The following is a 25,436-nucleotide window of genomic DNA, read 5'->3' as shown; positions in this document are numbered from 1 at the left end:
CCCCCATTTTCTACCTGCAGAGCTTTCAACAGGTTTTATATCGAAGAACTGTCAGCCAGAAGTCCCGACAGATTTCTTTTAGTGCAGAGAAGAGACATGTCTGCAACCAGAGCAGGACGTCAGCTTTACCAGACACATAATTACGCCCCCACAGTTCCTCTTGCCCTCTCAGGACAAGCCTATTCCCCTGATCATGAAGCAAATACTAGTTTTGCAACTGCCTGGCCAAAGTCATGTCATTCCTGATCTGTCCCTACTCTTCTCAGGCAACCTTGCCATGGCCCTGCCTCACTGGACAACACACTTCCCTGCCTTGGAGGCCCTCACAGCAGCACTGAACATTAACTGAGGTTCAGGTCAGCTGAAAGCAGGTGCAAGGTCACTGGGATGCAATCCTGGGGGAATTTCACCCTGCCTGCTAGAGTCCAGCAGTGTCTTGCTCAACTGGGAGTTCTCTCCCTGCAGCTGATTATCAGTGGGCAGAGGTATCTTGTACCCTGCTCACATATCCTTATGGAAAACCAGTGCTTTCCAGCAGATAGGGACCAGCAACACAAATAGGGACGGGGAACCACAGGACCATTGTCCCTGCAACCACAGGTCTGTTACAGTCGCTCAACAGGATGGACTAGGACATTTCTTAAGGTGCTGGATATTTCCTGGAAGACCCAGTGCTGTTCCTGATTCTCCATGATGCACAGGACCCTTGATCAGGGTCCTGCAAGTTCCGAAGCCTGATCTCAGCTCACTCCAAAGGAATGCCCCTGCAGGGCACATGTATTTATAAGGCTATTACTTTATAAAGGATTAAGAGTGTTTCTCCTATGCACAGTTTTTCATGCTCTGGAGTTGCCACATGCCCATCCTTGTAAGTATACATCCTTCTGAGTAGCCAGTAAAATAGGAGAAAGTAAAATAATTTTTTTAAAAACTCTGTGCAAATTGTCACACAGTTGAACCAGGTTTGTAGTAACCTTGATTCTACAATGGAGATACATACCATATTGTGCTGCCTCTTCTTAAGAGAAACCAACAAAGTCAGACTTCATGGAGACTTAAAGTTTTGTTGGTATGGATCCCACCATACTCAAGTTAAGACCTCTTGAAATCCGTGTTGAAGTCCACATAGCTGGTACAAAAATTTGCCAGCCCTAAAAATTTCTCTTAGTGTACAGAGGGGGAAGCAGCTATACAGCAATTGGGACAATCCCATCAGAAAACCCTAAACATTGTAAATAATGTATGTACATAGACATTGAAATGAGAGAGACAAGACTTTTGAGAGGGTATTTATTCTAAGTGGCATTTCTGTGCTACTGCCCTAAAGCAGAATGCCCAGCAAGAGTTACACCTTCTTCAGCCTTGTGGTGCTTCTGATCCTTGCACACGGAGATAGATTTTTTTGGCTGTTGGAGCACTTTTCCTGCAAGAGTAATAAGACATGACCATCAGCCAGGACTGAAGTTATCCAGGGAGCATCTAACTTCAAATTCTTTACCTGCTCTGAGCTGGCTCCAATAAAATGACCATATATATTCCCTTAGGTTTGCTCTGGCTCCTCAGCAGACACTGGTGCTTCATGCACCACGTGTGAAGCTGCTACCAAGGCTGCCCTTTTTCTCTTCAATTGTTAAGGCATTTTTTTAAACACAAATACCATTTATAATGGTGTTGCTGCACTTTTGAGAGACTAATGAAGCTATTCAAGGCCAGTAAAGGCCTATGCTACTTATTCTCAAGATTTTACATGGGGTAAAAGGAGTCTGGAATCTGTCCAGTGAGAGTCTGGAAATTACCCAGCAACTTCTTGGAAAAAAACCAAGGCAGCCAAGTAACCCCTGAGATTCCCTCCAGACAGAGATTTTGCCCAATTTCAAGTGAAAACTGCTACAAGTTCATCATCATGACTCACCTGTGAAAGTTTTCAACATCCTCCACAGTCTCAGGCAAAACTCTTCCTTTAGTTTCAGGCAGAAGCAGCACCAATCCACCCGCAATCAGACCAAGCACAGCTTCAAAACAGAGGCACAAAGAGCTTGTCAGCCACTTGCTACTGCCAGACTGAATGGATTTGTCAATGGCATTTTATTTTGTCCCTTGTACAAGGTGTGCACCTCAAGTCTCATATGCAAAACTGTCATGCTGGTGCAAAAATGGAAGATGTGGCTGCCCCGTGGAGACAGCACCAACCCAAGTCCTCTTGTGAGTGAACTAGGACACCTCAAACTGGACAGATCCTTCCTTCATAGAGGAAAGAACTCTTTTTAGTGCTAGAGCATGACAGCAAACACAGTCCATCTTTATGCTTTTCACATAAGATTAGAAAATGTACACACAATGTATTATCTTCTAAGCAACACAATCAAATTCTCCCCTGCTAATTTCTTTTATCCAGTTTGTACGTGTTTGGCATATATTTTAAATCTACTTCTAGATCTCCTGTCTGTCAAAATTTGCATATTGCCATTCAAGGTATTACTCTATAAATAACGTGCTGATCTAAAGATTCATAAAAGTGTTGCAGGCCCTAACCTGAGAGTTCAGGTCACTAATCTGTAAAACTTATCTTGCATTTATTTACCAGCCACTTTCCAAATAGCTGGAGAAGAGCCAGTTAACAAAGTGTCAGAAAAGCTGAAGCGTAACAGCCATACTTGTACTCTATTCCACGGGCAATTACATGAAATTCTAGGGTTTGACTGCTCGACAAAGACAGTATAACTCACAAAAGAGCAGTAAGTCAGCTTTAAATCCATCAAATATTAGGCTCATCAAAATTTTTGAGTTCTTTGCCTTCTGTCAAATGCGTATCTGACTCAAACTTCCTTTAAAATGCAAGGAGAAATTATAGGGGCAAGGGAGAGACGAGTGCATAAACAAGTTCCAGCTTGTCACAAACTGAAGGCTAAGGCCTTGTAGAGAGCAGGGGGCTTCTGCTGAACTTAAAGCAGCTGCATTGGTGGCTTTTCCCTCCCTTTGGAACTTGGGTCCCCCACTGCACCCTGGAGGAGCCGGCAAGGAGGTAAGGTGGCACTTACTGAAGACAACCAGTGGCAGATCATGCCAGATCTCCACCAGTCTGTAGACAATGAATGGGGCGATGACTCCACCAATATCACACAAAGAAGAACAAACCATCACCCCGAGATTCCTGGTTTGGCAGCAAAGGGATCAAGTTAGTGCCAGAGTACTGCAGTTGGAAGGGGATGGATCACAACTCTCACCCTCACACAGGACAGATCCAGGCACTGTGTGGAACTTCAGATCCCTCACCCACCCTGGTTCTCCCAGATTTTCCCTTTATTTCAGTCATGTGAGATTCCCCTTGTCTAAAAGTACATTTCTTTTCTTTATTAAGCTACCTTTTTAAAGCATTTTAATTGTGCTTCACCTATTTTATGTTCAATAGTACCTGTGTAGTTCTGACACATATGAGGATAATTTAGCATAAAACATAACATACACATCAGCCTTAACTATTTTTTTCCATGCCTAATGCCAACTGGAGAGAGGATGCACCTACCTGATATAAGTTGGATACAGTTCTGTATTTACAAAGCAAACCATTTCAAAAGCCATTGTAATTCCCATTCTCCCAATGCAAGCAGTAATCACTTTCAACCAATGCATGTCTGCAGAGAAAACACATTCAACACATTTAAAAGCATCGCAGTGATTTAGCAGGTGTCAGTTGATACAACAGTGTTATTCTGTAGGACCTCTGATATGTCAGGTGGTGTTTTTATGGGATGTTTGTTTTTCTTTTCTTTCACCCGAGGGAGTGAGGGAATGGGAGCAGTGAGGACCACATGAGCAGGGGCAAAGGGACCCTCACAAAGCAGCATGGAGGTCCCAGAGGACAGGGTGGGAAGTCCCCACGGGGCTCCATTCAGCTGACTTACCCTCTGGGAGGAGGGCTGTGGCAAGGCAGGCGGCCCCAGCCACCAGGTTTGACACGGCCCAGGGGTAGCGCCGCCCGACACGGTCGATAGTGACGATGATGAGGAAGGCAGCTGGGAACTCAACGAGTGCAGAGTAGAGGAAATCCAGATACATATTCTCAGCAGCCATTCCCATGTGCATGATGAGCCCCTGGTAGAGGACGGCGCTCGTGAACCTGGGCAGAGAAGAGCATCCTGGATTCGTTAGGTAGTAAAAGAACAGACATCCCTGTCCTGATGGAGTTGTCAAATCCAGAGCTCCAAAATTGGCTGTCTCGTGTTATATTCTTACCAGTTGTACATCAAAATGAGCGTGTTTTTTCTTATTTGTGGTGTCCTGAAAAGGTCCATCAGCGAGGGTTTCTGCTTTCCACAATCTTCCTCTTCAAATTTAATATCCTATAGAAGAGCCAGCACACAGCACATTAAATTTCTCTGGGAGGAACTGATGCAAGGTAGTGTCATGATGCTTACTTACATGTACGAGCAAACCCTGAGCTCACCTTAAAATGGGAAGGCATCTTTTTCTGATTTTTTTTAGCGATATTGCTGACAATTTTCATAGCTTTGTCATTTTTTCCTTGAGATATCAGCCACCTGGGAGACTCTGGGAGGCACCTACAATGCGAGGGGATGCCATTATACAACAAAACATAAAGCCTACCTATTCTCCCATGAGTGGAGACTTTGGAGAGATTAAATAGAGGTAGATGGTTGGGGTTTTTTTGGGGGGGAGGTTTTGTGTGCTACTTCCCACTTCTACAGTCAAGAGAAGTAGTGTATCCCATGGCTGAGATTGGAAGAGGAACAGTTGAGGTAGTGGCTTTAGTCAAAGAGGAGTTTACTGAAGATAAATCAGGGAGGAGCTTTGAGTGAGAGTAGTGCTGTCATCTGATCCAGCCCATTCACCACAAACCAGCTCCTCTTAGGGAGCCATTTTTCACTTCTGCCAATACAGGTTAAGAAGTACTAATTAAGTTAGAACTGGCTTACCAATTCAAAAATATGGAAGAAGGAAGGCAACAAATTTCTTTCTACTATTCCTAACCTCTTGACCCACCCAGACAATTTCTCAAATCCAAAGCACTCAAACCAAAAAATATTGATTAAAAAGAGGAGAGAAACTAAAATGAAGGAGTATCCAAGAGCTTTTTTGTTCTTTTCAGTTGGACCACAAAAACTGCAACTTCTCTGCCTTAAAAGAACACACCAAGAGCCTCTTACAGTTATGTTAGCATTAGACAATCTGTCAATAACCAAATTTTCAGTGTAAGACCAACTAAGTTATGCAAAGGCACCTACTTTCGCTTATTAATTGCTTAAAGAAAATAGTAAATTATACTAATTGTACAATTGTAATATTAAATTGTACTAAGAAACAAGTAAAATTGTACTAATCCAATTTTCCCCCAGTGTTTTTCCAACTGGTCTGTTTTCTAAACACCAGGTGAGGTGCACAGGCTAGGATTCTACAAGATCTCAGTTGCTGAGGGATCCTATTTCCCTCTCTTTTTTGCTAGGAACCCCCTCTTTGCGCCAAGAGGCGTGCGCCCCAGAAAGGAGTGCCCATTCTCTCCCAGTGCCAAGCCTTGGGAAGCAGGAGAAGCCGGGTTTTTGGGGTGGCGGGCAGAGGCACAACAAAAGGCAGAGGCACAACAAAAAACTACCACTTACCAGTAGTAGAGCAGGAGGAAGCAGGTGGGCAGGGTGACAGTGAGCTGCAGCCACCGCCAGTGAGGGAGGGCGTAGGCGATGCCGTCGAAGACCAGGAGGCCGACGGAGAAAGCCGCCTGGTAGAGGATCCCCACCATCCGCCGGTACTGCGGGCCCACCACTTCCGTCACTGCGGGCGTGCACGGGGACAGTGAGCCATGTGGCTGCCCCTCGCAGCAGAAACCAGCTGGGGGGACGCTGGAGGACCAATGCTACGGTAACACTTTGGAGAAACCTTGGTAATCACGGGCTTCCCAGCAAAACACTTCTAAACAAAACCCCCTAGTTTGCTCTTCTGGCAGCCAGACTCCAGCAGAGAAAACACTGCTGCTGGCCGTGCATTGGCCTAAGACATCCAGGAATGTCCTCTGCTGCAGAAATCTCAGAGTAAATCAAGCATTTGTCAAAGTGCACAGATTAATTTTGTTGTGAAATCTAATGCTAATATACAAAATGTCTCAAATCCAACAACAAGTCTGAGTATTTTGTTTCCAAAGTACAGGCTTTTGGCCTGCATCTCACTCCAAGTAATAAGGAAAACCTGTATCACGGGATGGCATAGAGCTCCCAGGCCAGGGTGGGATCACTGTTCATCTGCACTTCGCAACTCCACACCACAGCATAGACCCACACATCTGTGGATCTCTGTATCTTGCTGATTCAGAGTTGAAAGTAACTATTCCAGCAGGCAGGGCAAGCACACTCAACATTTTGCATCCAGATGTGTGATTTCAAGAAAGCAAACTCATTAGAAAAAGAACAGAAAAGAACTAATTAGCAGCCAAATGAGTTGCTGACTTTTGAAACCACAGATATACTAATGCTGCTCAGCCTAAGGATGCACAAAGACATCTCAGGCTCAGCAGCACTGAGCCAGAAGCAGCTGAAGGGTGGACAAGTGCCCCAGCAGAGCAGGATAACAAGGTTGTTCTGTCCTTGTATCCTTCCCTGGACATTCAGTATTGGTCACCCTTAGGGAGAAGATACAAATTTAAGGGAGCTTTGGGGCTGGTTCAGGATCTTTTGCATAAGAAAATTTCAAGAGGTTCCAGGAGTAACAAGGTGTAACAGAGAGAAAACGTCAGGATAGGGCAAATCATTATCCTGAGAAGGACTTCATGCTCTAAAACAGCTTAAAGTTCTCCAGAAGAGAGGATGGAGATTTCATTTGTGCCAGGAAGAGATTTAGGAGGCCAAGCAAGCATCCAGAAATTAACAGGAAGGAATAATCATGTCTTAGCAGAAGACAGTCTAGACAGTGGGATAGGTGCTTTTATTTCTATCAGACATCTGGATAACTGAATTAGCAAGATGCCCACACTGAAAGATTTTATGCAAGTTTAGGGCACTGACTTTTACATTTTTACCACTATCACAATGAATTGCGTATCTCTCAGAGGTATTTGGTAGAGCCACCTGCCACCCTAACGCAGTTAATGTTCTGTAGGCCAGCTCTTAAAATAGTTAATCTGCTGCTTCAGTGATTGCTTGCAGTTGGGTATTTTGGACAAGAAGACTGAACTCCACTCCAGAAAAATCAGAGAAATCCCAGGCAGCTCTGCCCTGAAGTAGAAAGAGGTCCTGAGATAGTCCCAGACCCAGCCTGGCCACCCAGCTGTGCCTCACCAGCAAACACAGCTGGAGCAGGGCACTGGGAGAGAGAGGCACCCACACAGGCTGGCTCCTCCATGGCTTGGCCTCCACTCAGCCCAGTGGATACACACAGGTACACAAACACCTCATCTTTTTATCAGCAAGTACGTGCTGTTCTTCAGTTATTTTTGTGTTCTGAAGCCTCTGTTTCCCTCTTTGTGTCATAAAAATGTCTCAAGTTTTCCCCACCCTCTGTCTGCTTCTTTAATGGGCTCCTCTGTCCCCATCCTGTCTGCACCCGAGCCAGAGGGGCTGTGTCTGCCTGGTCACCTTCCCTAGCCAGAGCCTGATGGAAGGAAGAGGAGCCAGGGGCCCAGAGAGACCTGCAAAGGTGAGCTGTATTGTAGGGGAAAGCCTGTCTTCAGGTAAGAGCTCTAATACACCACCACTCACTTGAGCTTTGAAGGCTACTGTTGTTTCTCCCTAATGACAGTACTTGAAAACATCCTGGGAAGTCAAAGAGGGAGAAAACGCCTTAATAAAACACCATGGGAGGCATTCTTTAAATGGCCTGATTTTCAAGTTTTTTGGAGTTGAGTTTTGTTCCTTCATCATCTTGCTCCTGGGAGAAGGTCCTGAACTCACCCAGGATGTAGCCTGCAGTCCAGCAGCCCTTGCTGACCAGCCCTTGCAAGAACCGGATGATGACTATCCACAGGTAGCTGGGCACGAAGGCCAGAAGGAGTCCACACGCAATATTTGCAACAATTGTTGTTAAAAGGCAAAATTTACGGCCAAACCTGGATTGGAAAATGATAGGCATGAAGCAAATATGGAAGCATTTTAAACTAGTAAGAGCTTTGTGTATCTCCAAGGGGGAAAAAAAATCCAATTTTGCTGTGCAGTATAGAGACACGCTTTTTTCTTTGCCCATTATTCACTTATCTGCTTTTCTACGCCATGAAAAGCTACTGTGCCAGTTGCTCAGCAATTCCACAAAAACTTTCAGAGAAAAAAGAATGTTAACATATATTGCATTGGAACTGAAAAATAAGTGTGGGTTAATATTATTATTCTGGTAGTTCCACATGCACCAGATTTATAAGGGATTTATTCACCGCGACCTTAACCTTTAAAACAGTAGTAATGTATGGATCTATTTGTGAGTGGGCTGCATTTCTCAGCTGGAACAACTCAGAGCCTGCTGTACTAACATTCCTAGGTAGAAGGGGAGCATGGGGGAAAGTACTGGCATCTGTTTCTCTTGAACCCCAGGTGCCTGAGCCAGGGACTCTGCTGGCCCTGAACAGGGAGCTAGAGGGTTTATCTGCTTTCTCAGTGACTGCTGCTGTACCCATCTGGCAATCTCTGACAACTATTTCTAAGCTTCTCCAAAAGAAGCAAAATGTTTCCAAGCTGCAGCCATGCAGAGTGTGACAGATTAAGTGGGAGATCCAGACCACGCATTTCCTGGCTTTGGTTAACATCCGAGAGCTCTGATATGGCACAGTAGGAAGTTTGGGGTGTACAATTCTAAAATAGTCCTTGTGGGCTCTGCAGGGCTCGCTGAGCAGATGTGTGCTAACCACCAGGCACAACCTGAAAGGCAGGATACTGGCTCATGCTGCGACTGAAGGTCCAGGGGATGACCTTATTTTCAGAAGAGCAGAGATGGTCTCAGTTGCACAACCTTTATCTAAGTTTGGCTGCTGAACATTGATAAGGGAGGTCAGAGGGTTTTGCTTCAGCCCACACATACCTGTCTGCAATGTAGCCAATGTTTAAGGACCCAATAAAAAACCCAGCGTTCACAGAAGACTGAAAGAGATCCAACTTCCAGGAGTCCTCACACACCAGGTCAAACTAAAGGAGCAACCACAGTCAGAGACAAAAGAGTGAAATGAGGAGCTGGCTCACATCCACAACTCTCCTTCAGTTAAACATTTAAACTTTTTTCTGGGTCAATACCTGTTTTACCAGCACACAGAAATCCTACTAACTTAACTAATTGTCCAACATTAAAGAGTGGAAAAAGCCCTTCAGCAGTTTACTGGCATCTCCCATTTATGTCTCATCTCTCTTTTATGGAAAGAGTATAAGTGAGTTATTATCTGTCAAAACTGTGTTGGCCCTGTTGATCCTGTGTTGGCCCTCATTGATCAAATCAGCATGGATCTGACAACCACACTGAGTTTTTCAAACATCTCCCATTCATGTCTCACCTCTCTTTTATGGAAAGAGTATAAGTGAATTATTATCTGTCAAAACTGGCACCTGAACCTGTGTTGACCCTCATTGATCAAATCAGCATGGATCTGACAACCACACTGAGTTTTTCAAACAGCTTTTTTTTTGTGGCTAATGATGAACATTTCTAAGCAGTTCTTGCTGCCTCATACCCTGGCATGGCAGAGCAGTCCCCACAGACCACTCAGGACTAAGTGTGATGCCTTTACTAGAAGAATCCTAGATGCCTTCAGGAGCCTGCCTTGTTCCAAGTCCCATGGAGCACTGGCTTTTTGGAGGAGGGTGGAAGTATCTGCATCTGCCCTGAGGCCACAGAATTTTCTCTCTGCTCTGCTCTTTAGCTCAGCTACCTTGTTGTATGTGTCTGGAGAGCAGACATTTTTTATCCAGGGCCAAGCTTTATACCACATGGATACCCACATATATTTTCCATCCAGTCTTGTCCTACCTTACTGGTAGGAATATATAAAAGCTACTAGAGAAAAGGTTGTTGCCAAAACTTCTCCTAATATGACTGAGAATCCCTTCCCTTCCTCCGGGTCGCTGGGTTTAATTGAATCTATGCATCCATAATTAACACAAAACCAAACATTTCTTCTGATGCTCTTATGGGACTTCCCATGAGGACCTTCTTCCATATGCAAACTTTTCTTTTGAAATAACCTGATTTACACTGCACTATCCTTCCCTTTTCTTAGCTATCAGAGCAGGGGACAACATATCAGAGCCTGACAAGTTTCACAGAAACAGTCACAACCAAGAACTCATTGGCAAAATGCAGAGTGACACATCTGCTTACCACATGGAAGCAGCAGCCCGTGGGCCTGGCACCCCCTTCAGCAGGAGAGGGGAGACAGCTGATGTGAGAGCATGACTGCATGAGCCCACACAGATGCAAGTGCTCAGCTTCCCACAGCCTCAGGAGATGATGGTGAGGGCATCTGACCATGGATGTGCTGCAGCATTGTCCAGCGAGATGTGCCTGCTGAGCTGCTGCTGCATAGAAGGCCTGGCTCACCCTGCATTTGAGGTGCCTCACTTCCTCCCTTTCATATCTCACAGCCCATAACTTGCTGACAGAGGTACACTTAGAGTGCACCCCCTTATATCCAGGACGAATCTTAGAAAACTATGAATGCTGAAATTGCTAGAGCACAGATTTTAACTGCTCCTGTGTTAGACATAGAGGGAAAAGAATCCTGACCACCTCTAAACATGTGGTGGAACTTTCTATGATGACATCCAGCTTGTCAACCCAGTACTGGTTTATTCTTAAAGCACCTGAACTGCTAAAGTACAGCAAGTAGCTAAAATACTACTTTCAGTTTATTCACACTCCTTCTGAGAACACAGTTTCTTCCTGATTTAAGCTGTTTAATTGTAGGAGGCAATACCTTTCCCCACAATGACTGCAATTCATTTTTATTTATAACCAACTTTAAAAGACTTTATTCATTTTAAAAAAAATTAAAAAAGAAAGAAAAAAAAGAAAGAAAAAAAAGGGGGTGGGGGAAAGAAATCAAGACCATTGCATTGGCCCGTTTTGTTTGCAGCACTGCTAGCTGCACTGTTTACACACCTTTACCAATTGGACCTCCCACGTGACAGGAATTTCATTCAGAACTGGACTTTATCTATTTATTTGCTGAAATATGCTTTCCTCCCCAGCTGGAGATATAAGCCTCCCGAGCAGTCAAGGCAACGCTTCACAGCAAGGACAGAGGGAAGATGACTTGTAAACCCCCAAGCGCAAGTTCACAGTAAGAGACAATCCCTTCTCCAGGTAAGCAGGGGATATTATAACACAGCCTAGGCTCCAACAACCCCCTCCCCCACCCCTCCCCTTGTCTGTAACAGAGGGAACAGGGCAAAGGGGGCTGTTTTTACCTCTGTCACGATAGAGCTCCCTGGGGAGTCGTAGACCCAGCCATCCCGGCAGGGACCGAGGGGGACGGCGCTCCCACTGCCCCCCAGGCTGCCCAGGGGGTCAGTGCAGCTGATGCCTGTTGTGTTCCAGTCCACCTCGTACCTCCTGCAGCGGCTGCTGAAGCTGGCCCCGTGGCCATCCCACTCGGGAACTGTGAGATTCAGCTGCTCCTCCAGGCTCCAGCCACAGCGCTGGCTCAGCTCAGCCACCCCGGGGCTGGAGCAGCGATGCTCAGGGGTGAACCCGAAGAAGACGACCCCCACGTACACTGGGGTGAAGGAGGCAGATAACAAACATAGGACGAAAAAGGTTTGCTTCTGGAACCTGTCAAATTCTCCAACATGCTCTAAAATGTCATCTAGGGTTGGCATTTTGGCATCCAAACCACCTCAAAAACCCCAACCACGTCCTCTCTGCAGCCCTGATATATTTAGTTGGCAGCAAAGCTACTTAAGTAACAAAGATATTTGACCAAAAGTCAAGACTAACTCTATAAATTATTAAACTACATGTTGCAAGCTCTACTTTTTAGGTTTCATTTGAAATCAGACCTTAATTCACCCAAGGTGAATTTCCCTTTAACCCATAATCAGAGCACTTACATATTCCTGCTCTCTGGAAGAGCCCCTATGGGCCACAGCCCTTTGGTTTTTTTGGAGGGTTTTGGGGTTATTTTTTTAGTTAGGCACGTCAGCTCCTCAAATAATAGGCATTTTTAAGCAGCCAACATAGATGGAAAATTCTACCAACATACAAGCAACACATGGGTTTAGTGCAGAATGTCTGGGCACCACAGGTGAGCAAAGCTTCTTAGCCAGGATCTGTAAAAAATAGGTGGGTACACTCTGAAAAAGGAATGTCTATACATTGAGCCATATAGCAGTAAAGGGACAGCTTTCCTGAAAACTTCTGTCACATGTATCTCACCTCTCACCCTCCACATTCTTCCATTCCCAAGGAAAACCTCTTCCCACCTGTATCAGGGATTCACCTGAGCATATTTGCATATTTTTAGTGACCCAAAAAGAAAAAGCATTCATTACAGAATTATGCACTGGGAATAGCTGTGGGAAATAGCACTGGCAAAGCCACAATATACAGTATCCATGGCCAAAACAGCTTTTTTTTTTTCAACCACAGAAGACCTATAGGACTTTAGGCAGACTTCATTGCAGCCACCTCAAATAAATGCAGCCGTATTAGGCTCCAGCGGTACATTGTCCTGTCTATGGAAAGATACCAGATACTCCCATATCTTTTGCAGCCTTCCATCACAAAGAAAAGCTTAAGTGGAGATAACATTTAAAAGACATTTTAAAAAAGTGAAAAATTGCCTGGAAAGCAACAGGCAATAAGCTAAAAATTAAAGACACAATACACTCCAAGAAAAAAATAAACCAGCTTAAAAGGCCTTCTGGCCCAGGTTTGAAAGAGAACTTGGTCTCACTGCTCATTAACTACAGACCAAGAGTGGCCTGAGCAGCTGTGAAAGCTGCTTTGCAAACCAACACTTCAAGATCATTCCCCACATCACACAGATGTGCTTTCTCATCTCTTCCTTCACCCTCTTCTCCGTCAGGAACATCTACACCAAGTTAAGTAGGACTCCTCTCCTGGCCAACGCACAGCTGTGTCACCCTCAGCCAAGTACAGCACCACCACCCCGCACCAGACCTTTGCCTCCCTGGCTGCAGGAGTTCCATGTGGAGCTGGGGAGGGGAACAGGGACACGAACGTGCACAGCAGTCACCACGCTCAGAGCCAGCCCCTGCAACCTTCCTCAGCAGGGGGATGTGTGCAGTCAGCTGGAGAGAGGGAACTGAAGTCAAAGCCTGCCTGGGAAGTGGGTGAAGCTAAGGCACTAGGCTGCATCTTAAAAACACACCCAAAACCCCCTCACATCACTTCTTTTCCAACAGTTTTATTTAAACAGTTGGTATTGGGAGTGCAAAAGTTTCCCTTGAACTACAAAAGTTTGATCCAGACTGGGCCAGTTATCCTTATTTCCCACCATTCTCTCTGCAGTCAGCCCAGAAGGGGCTGTGTGGACTGTGCCAGGCAGGTGGGTTTCTTTGGGACACTTCTCAAGGAGTTGTGCTGCCAACTGGCAAAGCTTCTGCTCCTGGCCCAGCCATTTGTACAGACTTATCTGGGCCCTGCTATTCTCATAACCCTTCCCTCCATGGAGTCGAGTATTCTGGGGAAAATGGTCTGGTTATGCATCCAGCTCTCTAAGAGGTGAGATTCAGCCAGGCTACCTACAAAAGCCTGGGTAAATAGTTCCAAGACCAGGCACTGAAGTCACTCACTGCTGTCAGATGCAAAAGGAAAATGGTCTGGTGAAGCTGGTTATGCATCCAGCTCTCTAAGAGGTAAGATTCAGCCAGGCTACCTAAAGCCTGGGTAAAAAGTGGGCAATAGTTCCAAGACCAGGCACTGAAGTCACTCACTGCTGTCAGATGCAAATTATAACATTGTTTTTGCTCAGATAAGCACCCCCAGACAGAGTAGCTCTGTTCTAGCTAAGCCTTGCTAGGCACAGCCCAAACAAAGAGACCATGTGATTTTACACAGGAGAAATAATTTCATGCAGTTGGTTCATAGAGCAAACAACTCCAAAACGCCAGCCTTGACGACCTGGGCAAGGAAAGCAGAACCCTCTGACATGCATTTAGAGAACTGTTGTAATGATAAAAGACAGCAATAAAAATACACCATCAAACCTCCCACTTCTCCAAGCTCTCCTAATTATGAATATGAAAAAAGCTGATTTAAGTCTGAAAAGATGCAGCTTAAGCCAAACTGACTTACCAGCTCCACTGGTAACAATACAAAAGGAACATCCAAGCCTGATTAAAAAACAAATACAACACCAGGGCCTACCTATATATTCTGATCTTTGTTATCAAACACTGGTTCTCATTTTGAGTGACATGACTGAGGTATCCGTCACAGCAGGAAAGGGTCTCACCAGACTGGTGAGCAGCATACAGAATAGTGCAAGAAAGATTCCAGACTTGAGATGTGGGATTTGGAATACCCACTGCGTATCTTTTATTGAAATTGCTGAATACTTTATATTACACTATTTTGATTCAAAATGGAGTTTTTATAAAAAGAAACCATTGTTGAAACTGAATAAGCCAGCCAAAAGGAACAACAAAAAGTTTCAAAAAATTCTGACCAATGCATGTTCTTGTACAATGCTTTGAAACCCTAACATTGTCCATAATTTCATTTAGGAAACACCTGGAGAGGAGCAAGACTGCTAAAGAAAAACTGACTTGCATTTATTACCAGCAACATTTCAAATCAATGACCATGGCCAGGATCATAGCATACAGACTAGAAATTAGACTATCAGAAAATATTGTCCCAAATTTATTTTCTTGAAATTAATACCAGAGGGAGGCATTATGCAGACTAGAACTCTTCTAGTCCTTGGGGTTTTCTTGGTGATGACAAACTGGATAGGAACTCTGCCTCTACGTCCTTGAAAAGTCTGGTTCTCTGTGCAGTTGGCCTAGTCCAGCCATAATCAAAGAAAAAAAAAATCTTTGGGTGCTTGTCAGCTGCTTAGGCAAATACTGATGAAGTCAGTCATATGACCAGTACCAAAAAAAAAAAAAAAATCTTTGGGTGCTTGTCAGCTGCTTAGGCAAATACTGATGAAGTCATATGACCAGTACCAAAAAAAAAATACCATGCGAAGAACAGCAACCATTTCAGGCTAAAGCTATATCGAATTGTACCTTTCAGTCCATACCTTTGAACCAATGATCTGTTTAAATTAGAATGGATATTCAAATTTACAGGATAAATTAGACCAGTTCCAAAATTTACATCAAATCATCCCAACACACAAAAGTTATACTTTTCCTTGTCTCACAATGGGTGAGCCCATAGAAGAATACCCTGCCGGCAGGAAGAACATGTTACTATTAAGCAAACCTGAGTAGTGAGGATCAATAAATACAAGGAGTTAAAACGATAGTAGTCTGATAACTTGAGTCTCAGAAGCCAGGGGCTTCATTGAGCCTTAATCTTTTCCTTTCAAAGGTTTCTCTTTTTTAAGCAAGCATTTAACATCTATGCTGAGACTTAAAAAAAAGTGTCCTGGCTAGAGAGAGTCAACTAACTCAGCCAACTGGATGTCAGAAATCCAGTCATTACTGAACAGATCATTGTAAACAACTAAGAAATCTTTCTCTTCTTCCCTTTTCAATGGTTTCTTGTTAAAGGCAAAATTCAAAAAAATCTTTCAGGCTGAAGTCCTCATATTTGGTTGGAAATGTTGTCCTGTTATATATAATCTCTCTATATATATTTGATTAGGCACAAGAAGGGTTATTAAATATTCAACAAGTCCTCATCACTATCATCATGAAACGATGCTGTATTTGTAGAGTTCTGTGCCTGATGCTGGCCTGGCCTTGCTATTGCTTTTGTTTCCTTTCCTCCGTTCAGTAAATAAGATTTGTTATCACTGCCAAAACTGTGCAGCTTCTTTTGTGGGTGCTTGCTCCTGTCTAGTCCTCTTCCTGTTTGAATCTTTACATCTGGAATGGTTAACACTTCATCCTCACTGTCCAGGTCATCCACGTGGAGAGAGGTAAGGGCTTCAGATGTAACAGACTTGGTAGCAATGTGACCATTCTCCTGCCCTCCTTTTGCTGTTCTTGGATTTGGTGCTGCAACTTCCTCCATAAGCCACTCTGTTTCATTCTCATTAGCTTCTTCTTCACTGTTTATCTGCAAGAAAAGGAAAGAGGAGAATGCATCTGCCACTCCAGACCGACACACACGCTGATCTGCCCAGTCGTCAGACCCCGCAGCATGCACGGCCTCGGTCTAAGGTAGCTGGGAGAGAGCAAACACTGCAAGAGCATCACTTTTCACTGTGCTGAAACAGACTTTGTTCTCTTCTTGTACATTTACATGTTAATTGGTGATTTATGGACTGCTCTTCATTTCCTCAACTCTATCTTCCTTTCCCACTTCACAACATAAATATATATATATTTATATCAGTCATGTGGCTTTCCTGATGCCATGCCATATGTTTACATGCACTAAAGAAATTAGGAATTAAGAGAGTTATTTATTAACAAAAGCTTCATGTGAAACAAATTTGATTTTGTCATTGTGGTACCACTCTATCTTCCTTTCTCACTTCACAACATAAATATATATATATTTATATCAGTCATGTGGCTTTCCTGATGCCATGCCATATGTTTACATGCACTAAAGGAATTAGGAATTAAGAGAGTTATTTATTTATTAACAAAAGCTTCATGTGAAACAAATTTGATTTTGTCATTGTGGTACCTTTGTGTATTTGTAGGAAACACCAGATGATCTTCTGCAGCAGTTTGTTATCTTGTTTATTACAATTTCCCTAAACAAAGGAAAGAATACTACATTAGGAACACTATATCCACTTATTAGCCCTCACTTTTCTTAACTGGAATTTTACCATCAACATAAAGCATGTCAACAAACGAGCTACAAAATATCACATCGACCCTGAACCACTCTACCAAAATCCAGTGATTTTGGTTTTGATCCAGTGATTATCCCTTGATAATGTACAGCTTCAGGCTGACTGTTCTGAAACCAAGTCCTGAGAAAGAAACTTCTAAAGCCTATTAATTTCTTACCTCCTCTCTTCCCCCTTTGTACAGCTTCAAGGCTCACTGTTCTAAAACCAAGTCCTGAGAAAGAAACTTCTAAAGCCTATTAATTTCTTACCTCCTCTCTTTTTTGTAGAACAGCAAGATTATGAGACACGCAGTGAGAATAACCAGGAGGACACTAAGCACAGCACCAACAGCCTGGCTTCTCCTTGAAAGACCTTTATGTATTTGGGTCTCCTCATCTGACTGGTGCTGATTGTTTCCTGGATCATTGGTTGATCTAGCAACGTAAATGGAAAAGACAAAATCTATTGATAAGGTTTTTTAAACTGGACTAGAAACAGCAGATTGGAAGAAGACATGCCACAACCATCCTGTCATTCCCACCTAACAGCTGCATGAACTGAATGTAGGGGATTTCATCTAAGTAAAAAACAACTCGAAAAACACAAATGTATGTACTGTGCCTACATCCCAGTATGCTATCAAATAATACATGAAACTACAGTCAAGACTGCAGAGCACAATTAAGCACTCCAGAGCTTATACAGCAGCAGTTATAAAGCTGCTGTTTTAGAAGCAAATCTGCACATGAGCACACTGCAACAGCTACAGAAATTATCTACCTCTCATCTGACTGCGACACTACACACACCAAACTTCCTCAACAGATTTAAATCAGAATCAAGAGTTGGCCTGTGCTTTCAAGCTAGCAGCCAGAAAGTAAACACTCCCAGAAGTAGTCACTCCATTTCACAGTGAGGCTGCCTACCTGTCAAGAACATTGTAAGCACCTAGATGCAGACACTCCCCTTTTAACACTGTCCCCTCACTAATCAGTTAATTAGCTGATCATATTTAATTGGAGAAATGCTTCATTGTTCCTTGAAGACCTGTAATGATTTTCCATTCCAGGCTAAAGTGGGCAGATAGAGGGGAAGGCCAGTCTTTGTCACAGCTTCAAAGTCTTCCAGACAGTAAGACAAGGGGGACAAAACACCTCATCCATAAACTGTTTGCTCCTCTCAGTAACAGGAAACATCATGTTCTGTCAGCTACAGTAGCTTTTACTTAGTGAAAATAATTATATCAATTCCACTGTGTCTCTTCAGCTTCAAGTCCAGATCAGTTTGGCAAGTTTTAATTTAGTAGTCATGTGCCAAACATTGCATACATGATCATCAATCTACCTATAAGCCTATTCCTTTTTTAGCTTTTCCCCTTTTCCCAATCACTGTGACAAATAACTACAAAAAAAGCCTTTTGCTGAGAAGTGCTGACAAAAGCTGCTTTCAGGAAACAGTTATCTACTCACATTAAAGGACACACAGCAGATGTGTACCAGGTAAATAAATACTGGCAATCTGCTGTCTCATGAAGGAATTCAGGGGTGCCTTCCTTCTCTTCTGGATTGCAGTGGAAGAAAATGGTTGAAGACACAAACTTTGATTTATCTTTACCACATCTGGAGTCAGATGAAAATATGACATCCAAATCATCATCTACAATGAGAAGAAAAAATAGTTTACTTCCTTGAGAACAGTCTGTAAACACTAGACCCTGGAAAAAAAAGTAGTTAGCTAAAGAAAATCATTGGTTCTGTAGTACGAGCACAGATGAAAACAGGAGATGAAAGTCTTCCAATTTCAAGTCTTTCAGTCTTCAAGTGTCAAGCCCTAACCCCAATTAAAGCCATATTTGCAACTGAGCTTACACAGAAAGGGGGGGGAGGGGGGGGTAAATCTAAATTATGCTAGACAGACTTTGGAAAGCTTTACAGAAATGGATTAGCATAATTGTCAACCAAGAACCATTTTCTGATGAAGCAATTCACAGAGTATCAAGCAATTCTGTTTGGTACATGAGCATGTACTTACCATCAACATAATATTTGGCATTTCTGGCAGAACCAACTCTCCGAACGCGCCGTTCATTGGTTTTCACCTGGCAGATGTTTGCTCCAAAGCATTCTGGGGAACTTGAGTTTGTTATACCAGAAAGTTGAATTTGATACACATATTTATCACCATTTGTCCGTACATCACCAGAAGCTGTGTACAACCTGAGGAAACAGAGGAAAAATCTATTCTTAAGCCTAAACTCAAAGGTTGGGGTTATTCCCAAGACAAGACTGGCAACAGTGGTAGATGCTATCACTGGTTGATTCCAGAGCAAGCTGAGTGATCGATTCAGCAACCAGAAAAGATGCAGGACTGTGGCTTCCTCCCCAAAGTAGAAATAACAAGCACAGAAAACTGATTTTTCCAGCTATACTGCCTTCAATGTGTGAGTGAACATGTAAATACATTCCTTCAGAGGTTTAAGATAGTATGAAGACAAAAGCACAATTCAGCAGCTCATAACACACTACTGACTGCAAGAACCACCTGGTGTGCTCTGCAGCTATGATAAATGGCACAGTTTAGCCATCTTCTCCAGAAAGGTAACTACTTCTACCATTCTGTTGTTTTGGGATTTGGTTTGGGTTTTTTTTTACTCACTTGGAATAAACATCCCCTAAAGAAAAGTTTTTCCCAGTTGCAGGATTAATGACTGTTCCATTCACCACCTCTACCTCCTGCTGCTTCACAGCACAAGCTGCACGTGTGTCCCACGTGATGTAGTAAGCGCAGTTTTCTTCATCAAACCTACCAAATAAAAGATAAAGCTGATGACTCCAGGAAAGAGTAACAAGTTTTTAGCATCTTGAGAAAAGGAAAAGACAACTGCTAACACACATGTGACAATGGCCTGCCTAAGTATCACACCTAGAGTAAGCTAAAAATTTTTAGCATCTTGAGGAAAGGAAAAGACAACTGCTAACACACGTGACAATGGCCTGCCTAAGTATCACACCTAGAGTAAGCTAAAATAGTTGAGCAGCACTCAAAAAAAGCTACCTGAAGAATTACGTTGGATTTTTCTGCAGTTTTGTGATTTTAGAAGATTTGGCTGCACCTGAACTTCCTACTGAAAATTCCAGAATTCCCACAGTGTATCAAAGGGTTTTATTGATGTATTTTAGCTAGCAAACACATCAGGCTGCTTTTCTGCGGCATGTTAAACCTGCCTTTTATTTAAGCAGGACAAGAGGTAGTGTCCTGGTTCTGGCCACAACAGGGTAGTATTAGCATGTTAAACCTGCCTTTTACTTAAGCAGGACAAGAGGTATAAGCTAGTGTCCTGGTTCTGGCCACAACAGGGTAGTATTTTTGCAGTAGCCAGGAAGGACCATGGCCAGGACCCAGAGGTTATTTTATACCAGCTCACATCATTGCTAGGGACAGGAGGAAGGACATCTTTTCTAGGGAGAAGGGGTCCTTCCTGTACCAGTACAGCATGGCAGAGGGACCCCAGTCATCTATCATTGTCTTGTTTGAATCATTCAGCTCCTTCTTGTATCCTCTGTCCCTGGTATCGTTGCTGGTACTGTTTCTTTGCTTGTGTCGTTTGTTTTCAGTAAATTATTGTTATCTCAACCCATGATTTGTGCCTCTTGTGTCTCCATGGCTCCTCTCCAGCCCTCGGAAGGGGAAAGGGGAGAACAAGCAGTGTGTAGTTTCAGTGGGAGCACTGAGTTAGAGAATACCATTCCTGAACCATGACTGCTAGTCAGATTTGCTGCCTAGTTCTTTGACTCACACACAGCCTTTTGTTCAGTTTTCCAATTCTGCAAGCAATATAGTGTTAATAATATCAAGACAAAGCAAAAAGTCCTCAAGCTTTCTTAGTATTTGTGATCATGCATATATACCTTATTTTAGAGAGCTTCTGGTTAAATACACTGTATTGAGGCAGAAATAAACCATGTTTTATTAGCTCAATCACTTACCTGCAGAAAATGTTCTTTAATACACAGATTTTGAACAGAGTTAAGAGTGGCTGTACAATGACATTGACTACTCACACTGAAAACAACAGCATCTGAGCCACTGCCAGATCTAATTCAGAAGCAGAATGCCTTTTTTTTTCCCAGAAATTTTAGGATAAATACAAAATATGATGTTTATGAAAATGAACAACTGCACAGACTCCAAAGATCCTATGTCTTGCAAGTACAGACCATGGATTATTTTAGGGACTGTCCAACAGAGCAAAGAGTTCCTGTCCTTAGATTTAACAGTTTACTGGAGAGGTACAAAAGAATCAGCTGTCAAGATCAGTGGTATGTACATTTATTACTCACCTCTGCAGCATGGGCATGCCAACTGTTCTTGCACATTTCAGTTCTATAATCGTTGTTACTTTCTTATTTTTCCTACATTCTTGCCAACTGGAATAACTAATATACACTGTATCACCTAGAAGAAACAAAAAGGTGACAAAAGGTTTTTGTAAGCAGCTGTCAGAAACTTCCTTTGCTCCTTTGCCCTCTCACAACTATAGAATCACAGACTGGCTGAGGTTGGAAGGGATCCCTGGAGGTCATCTGGTCCAAACCCCCTGCCCAAGTGGGGTCATGTGGGCCAGCTGTCCAGGACTATGTCCAGACAGACTCTGAATACCTCCAAGGTAGGAAACTCCACAATCTCCTTAGACAACTTGTGCCAGTGTTTGGGTATCCTGACTGTAATAAAAGGATTTCTTGATATTCAGATAGATAATTAATTTCTTAAAGCTTTAATGATAACACTGTTTATTTGCTTAAATGTTCTCATGCCTTAAATGTCACATTCTGTTTTCATTTTTAAACAGAAGATTCACTGATAAAAATATTTCAAAATAAAGGCTTCAGTATAATTTAAAAACTACTACAGCCAAGCTGTAAGATTTAAACCTTTAGTCTCTAGCTCTCCACAGGAAGAAAAAGTAACTCTACCTGTCACATTCAGCTTCTGTGTATGAACAAGTCCAAGAACTTGAACATCTCCATTGTAGCTTTTCCTGCAAATACTGGCTCTTTCAGGGCAGCCTGTGGGTCCCTCATGTACCCTCTGACAGAGGTTCACATAGTACCTATACAGGACATGGAAGACAAAACTTCTTTAAAATTCATTTAGGCTAAACTGAAGACATGATACACAAACTTTAGAATCTTTGTGGGAAGCTAGACAGGTTGCAAGAAACTAAATCTTAAATTAGCTGACAGACTAAAGCATGTACTAAGGTTTGGCAGATTACTTCTAACTATCATTTTCAAGTAAAAGCGTGAGCAAAAAATAAAATTGCTCATTTACCAGATTAGGTCACTAGTTAATTTTGACCTAGGTCCAGACTAGAAATTGGAAGGGAGTCAAGAAATATCCTGAAGTTTTTTCATTTATAAAAGTTATAGTACTACCCTACATTCAGCATCTCCTCGGAGTTATGCCAGCTCCGACACATTAGAGCAGAGAACTGTTTTACTATCCCACAGCTTATCATAAGTTTAGAATTAGATGCTGTCATCCTTGCCCAGTTCATTTCTATTTCCTAGCTGGAGGAGGGAGGCTGGAGAGGTTGATGACATCCTGACATCCACATGTTCCACTACACTAATACATCAAGGAATATGGGTGAAAAGCCCCAGTAAAACATCAGAAAATAAGTTATACATTTGGGTCAAAAGAAAGCAACTAAGTAATTAAGACTTTACTTCAACAAAATTAAGAATCAAAAAAATGGCATTGAAACAACAAAATTACATTTTAAAGATAGCAGTTTAAATATTAAGTTTTTTAACAGCTTTTATTTTAGATGTATTTGTCCTTTTAAAAGGGTTACCAATAGAGGAAAAGAGTGAGAATGAACAATGTGATGACTCAGTCCCTTCAGATAAAATGGATTCTTTTCTCAGGTTTTTTAAATTTATATGAAGTGTTAAGCACTGACAGTTTTAAGACACTGAGCAGGCACTAAACAGAAATTCTATGTCACATTACAACTGTACTGATAAGTAAGCTGCTTCCTGTGAGTTGCTTATTACTCACGAGTTCCCATCGTGGAAAAAGATCCATGATCCTGTCAGCGAAGAGAGCATTCTCAAGTCATATGTTCTGTGTTTTTGGACAAACTTGCACTCCATTTTCTTGGGAGGACAAACAGCTTGAGTCTTCCATTCAAATGTCACAGCACAACCAAGAGTCTCACTGAGAAGGTATGGGCTCCCAACACCAGCATTTTCATCACATGTAAAGATAATGGTAGATTCCCTTCTTGCAGTTGCTGTAAGGGGAAAGGTTAAAAAAGTGTATTTCACAGGAGGCTTGCAGGCATGTATGGATTTTAGTACAGATAAATCTCTGTGTTAGCTAACATCCTTGTACATAAAGTATATGAAGTACTTACAGCTACTACAGAACCCCCACTTTTCATCTCCCTGGTAGTTTTCAGTTGTAGCACACCATGGATCATTCTTCCCTTCTGTAATGCATTCCTTATAGGTCTTCCCTTTGTACTTGAAGGGGAACACACAGAGCTCTCCCTTTTCAGTCACTGAGAAGGAAAGGTATAATCTCATAACTACACACAGCAGAATAGAGGTGTATCCATATTCAGAACCTTATTCAAAGCCTGTACTTCAATACTAAAGAAAGGTCAGTGGCAGACAACAGAAATACTGAGACACTGAATTTAAACCCAATTAGAAAGCCAGACGTAGCATACATCTACATAGCTACAATCATCCCTACAGAAAAATTACGCTGTCTCTTCCAGGGAGATAAATGTTGATGTTGCAGATTAGTATGGAACTTGTGATTTAGCAAAACTGCATGTTTCTATTACTGTATTTAAAATCTAGGTTGCTTCCTCCTGTCACAACAAAACCTCCTGTTTTAAGGGGAAAATATCCTGACAAGTTTTGAACATAAAGAATGGGCCTGCTTCAATCTCACCTGGAGGGCACCGATCACCTCCTGTATATTGCAAGATGACTGTTTCATCCTGGTGGCTATAGTCCAGTCTCATTTCCTTTAAGTTTCCAAAAGATGACACACCATTTTTAGATGTCAGACACACTGCCCCATCTCTGCATTTTCCCTGGGGCAAGCCCACACTGCACACACCAATGTGGTAATTGTCGGATCCAGAAAATACCTGTGTAGACAATCAGAAGCATCACAGCAAGTCTAGAATCAGTACTTACAAAATCACACAAGTGCTTCATAAAACCAAGTCTCAGGCAGCATTTGCATAATGCAGGAGGAAGAGAGAACTAATTTTGCAAGTCTGGCCTTCCTTAATATGACAAGACTGCAGATAAAGCACACAGGACCACAGATAAAATATGTTCAGCAGATCTGCTTTCTCATCCAAAATTCTGTCAAATGTGAAGATTTCTCATTCCTTTACCCATCACTGTGTAACTTCACTCTCAAAACAACATTAACTTCACTCTCAAAAACATTAAAATGTTATACTCTCTAATATTATTCCCTCTGTCAGAAGCCAAACAAGTATCAATACTGACCACAGCACATTTCAGCCTTTTCTCACACAGAATGCTTAGAAGAAACCCTTCCTGCAGTTTTAAAATGTTGATAGCAATAGGCAATTATAAATAAAAAAATAAATAAATGTCACACCATAAAAAGGCATTACCTCAAATGATCTTCCAGAAAGGCTGGACAGGTTAAATGTATAGTGTAGCTGTTCATCAATCACAGAGCAGCCTAAAGTTTTCACTTTATCAGGACACACAAGTGGAGTTTCCCACTCAAACACAAATGTGCAGTCAATTTTCCTTATCATCTTTGGCTTACCCTGTTACCAAAGAACACAGGAAGATACATTTAACTTTTGGAGAGTTGGTTGTTGTCTCTGCACTTTCCCCCTTCCCCATCAGTAGTCTCAGTTATTACCATGGCTAGACTTCATCAATTGTAGGACAAACACCATATTATAACCAGTAACAAAGAAACTTTCAAGGGAAGTGTATTCTACCTAGCTCCACAAAACAGTCAAGGTACACAAGCTTTCTTCTTAATTAGGGCTGAGATTTTGATGTTCAGCACAGTTGCAACCAGCAATAGTGTGAGGGCTGTGCTTCTTGATGGCAGAGTGTTAAGAAATTTCACTGAGTTAAGGGTAGAGAGAATACTGTTTACTTTCTCATGTTTTAAACTGAAGTATTAGTATGTGTAATATTCAGAGCTGCCTCAAATTTCAGCTCATGCCCTGTGCTGATGGAAAATGGTTTCATGATCTTCAGCACACTCTAGTTTGACAAACATATCTAAGTGCTTCTCTACAGTTTGTTGAAGCATTAAAAAAATTCAAGAAGCGTTAAAATTCTCATCACCACAGAAATTCAATTTAGTGTCTGAGTGTTGACACAAAATAAAAATATAAGCAGCTAATTGCAAATTTTTTAAGGTCTGTGTGATTATAGAAAAGGTTACAGCATAGGAGGAGCACTTCACAGTAATACTGTATAGTTGCACTGCTTCTTGTGTT

The 25,436-nt window shown here is 42.4% G+C and overlaps 2 protein-coding genes across 9 annotated transcripts in view; both read right to left on the bottom strand.

Annotated features, from left to right (window-relative positions):
* Positions 1–1,276: 1,276 nt before the first annotated feature.
* On the bottom strand, positions 1,277–13,622 carry SLC22A2 (solute carrier family 22 member 2). Of its 2 annotated transcripts, XM_039707826.1 has the most exons (11): positions 11,382–13,613; positions 9,007–9,110; positions 7,893–8,047; positions 5,616–5,784; positions 4,445–4,559; positions 4,234–4,340; positions 3,903–4,117; positions 3,524–3,632; positions 3,039–3,151; positions 1,913–2,012; positions 1,277–1,423 (listed from the first exon to the last, which is right to left on the bottom strand). In XM_039707826.1, exons 1-11 carry the CDS (start codon positions 11,790–11,792, stop codon positions 1,357–1,359), a joined length of 1,665 nt encoding a protein of 554 aa, XP_039563760.1. In that variant the 5' UTR covers positions 11,793–13,613; the 3' UTR covers positions 1,277–1,356. The 2 variants fall into 2 exon arrangements, 1 of the variants encoding a protein (XP_039563760.1); XR_005627308.1 differs by lacking the exon at positions 3,039–3,151 and having other exon boundaries at positions 1,289–1,423; positions 11,382–13,622.
* An 816-nt stretch (positions 13,623–14,438) lies between these two features.
* The window catches only part of IGF2R (insulin like growth factor 2 receptor), a 56,580-nt gene continuing 45,582 nt past the window's right edge, over positions 14,439–25,436 (bottom strand). For 6 of the 7 annotated variants that reach the window (XM_039707821.1, XM_039707819.1, XM_039707823.1 and 3 more), the window contains exons 37-48: positions 24,582–24,743; positions 23,876–24,077; positions 23,328–23,474; positions 22,970–23,204; positions 21,880–22,016; positions 21,247–21,361; positions 19,562–19,708; positions 18,938–19,122; positions 18,376–18,562; positions 17,176–17,340; positions 16,753–16,822; positions 14,439–16,173 (exon numbers count right to left, since the gene is read on the bottom strand). In XM_039707821.1, coding sequence (XP_039563755.1) covers positions 15,772–16,173; positions 16,753–16,822; positions 17,176–17,340; positions 18,376–18,562; positions 18,938–19,122; positions 19,562–19,708; positions 21,247–21,361; positions 21,880–22,016; positions 22,970–23,204; positions 23,328–23,474; positions 23,876–24,077; positions 24,582–24,743 — 2,154 coding nt within the window. In that variant the 3' untranslated portion in view covers positions 14,439–15,771. The other variant, XM_039707825.1, reaches the window with a different exon arrangement.

The sequence above is a fragment of the Passer montanus genome, unplaced genomic scaffold, assembly GCF_014805655.1.
Source record: "Passer montanus isolate IOZ18808 unplaced genomic scaffold, ASM1480565v1 scaffold2, whole genome shotgun sequence".
NCBI lineage: Eukaryota > Metazoa > Chordata > Aves > Passeriformes > Passeridae > Passer > Passer montanus.
The sequence above is the reverse complement of the archived record's forward strand: the minus strand, read 5'-3'. Positions and strand labels throughout refer to the sequence as shown.

Bases quoted from the DNA above. Each gene is read 5' to 3' on its own strand.
- SLC22A2 (XM_039707826.1), bottom strand. From the start codon at position 11,792: ATGCCAACCCTAGATGACATTTTAGAGCATGTTGGAGAATTTGACAGG. The intron at 9,111-11,381 runs GTAAAAACAGCC...TTGCTCCTTTAG, and splicing joins GGAGCTCTATCGTGACAGAG to TTTGACCTGGTGTGTGAGGA. The intron at 4,118-4,233 runs GTAAGAATATAA...TTCTCTGCCCAG, and splicing joins CTCATTTTGATGTACAACTG to GTTCACGAGCGCCGTCCTCT.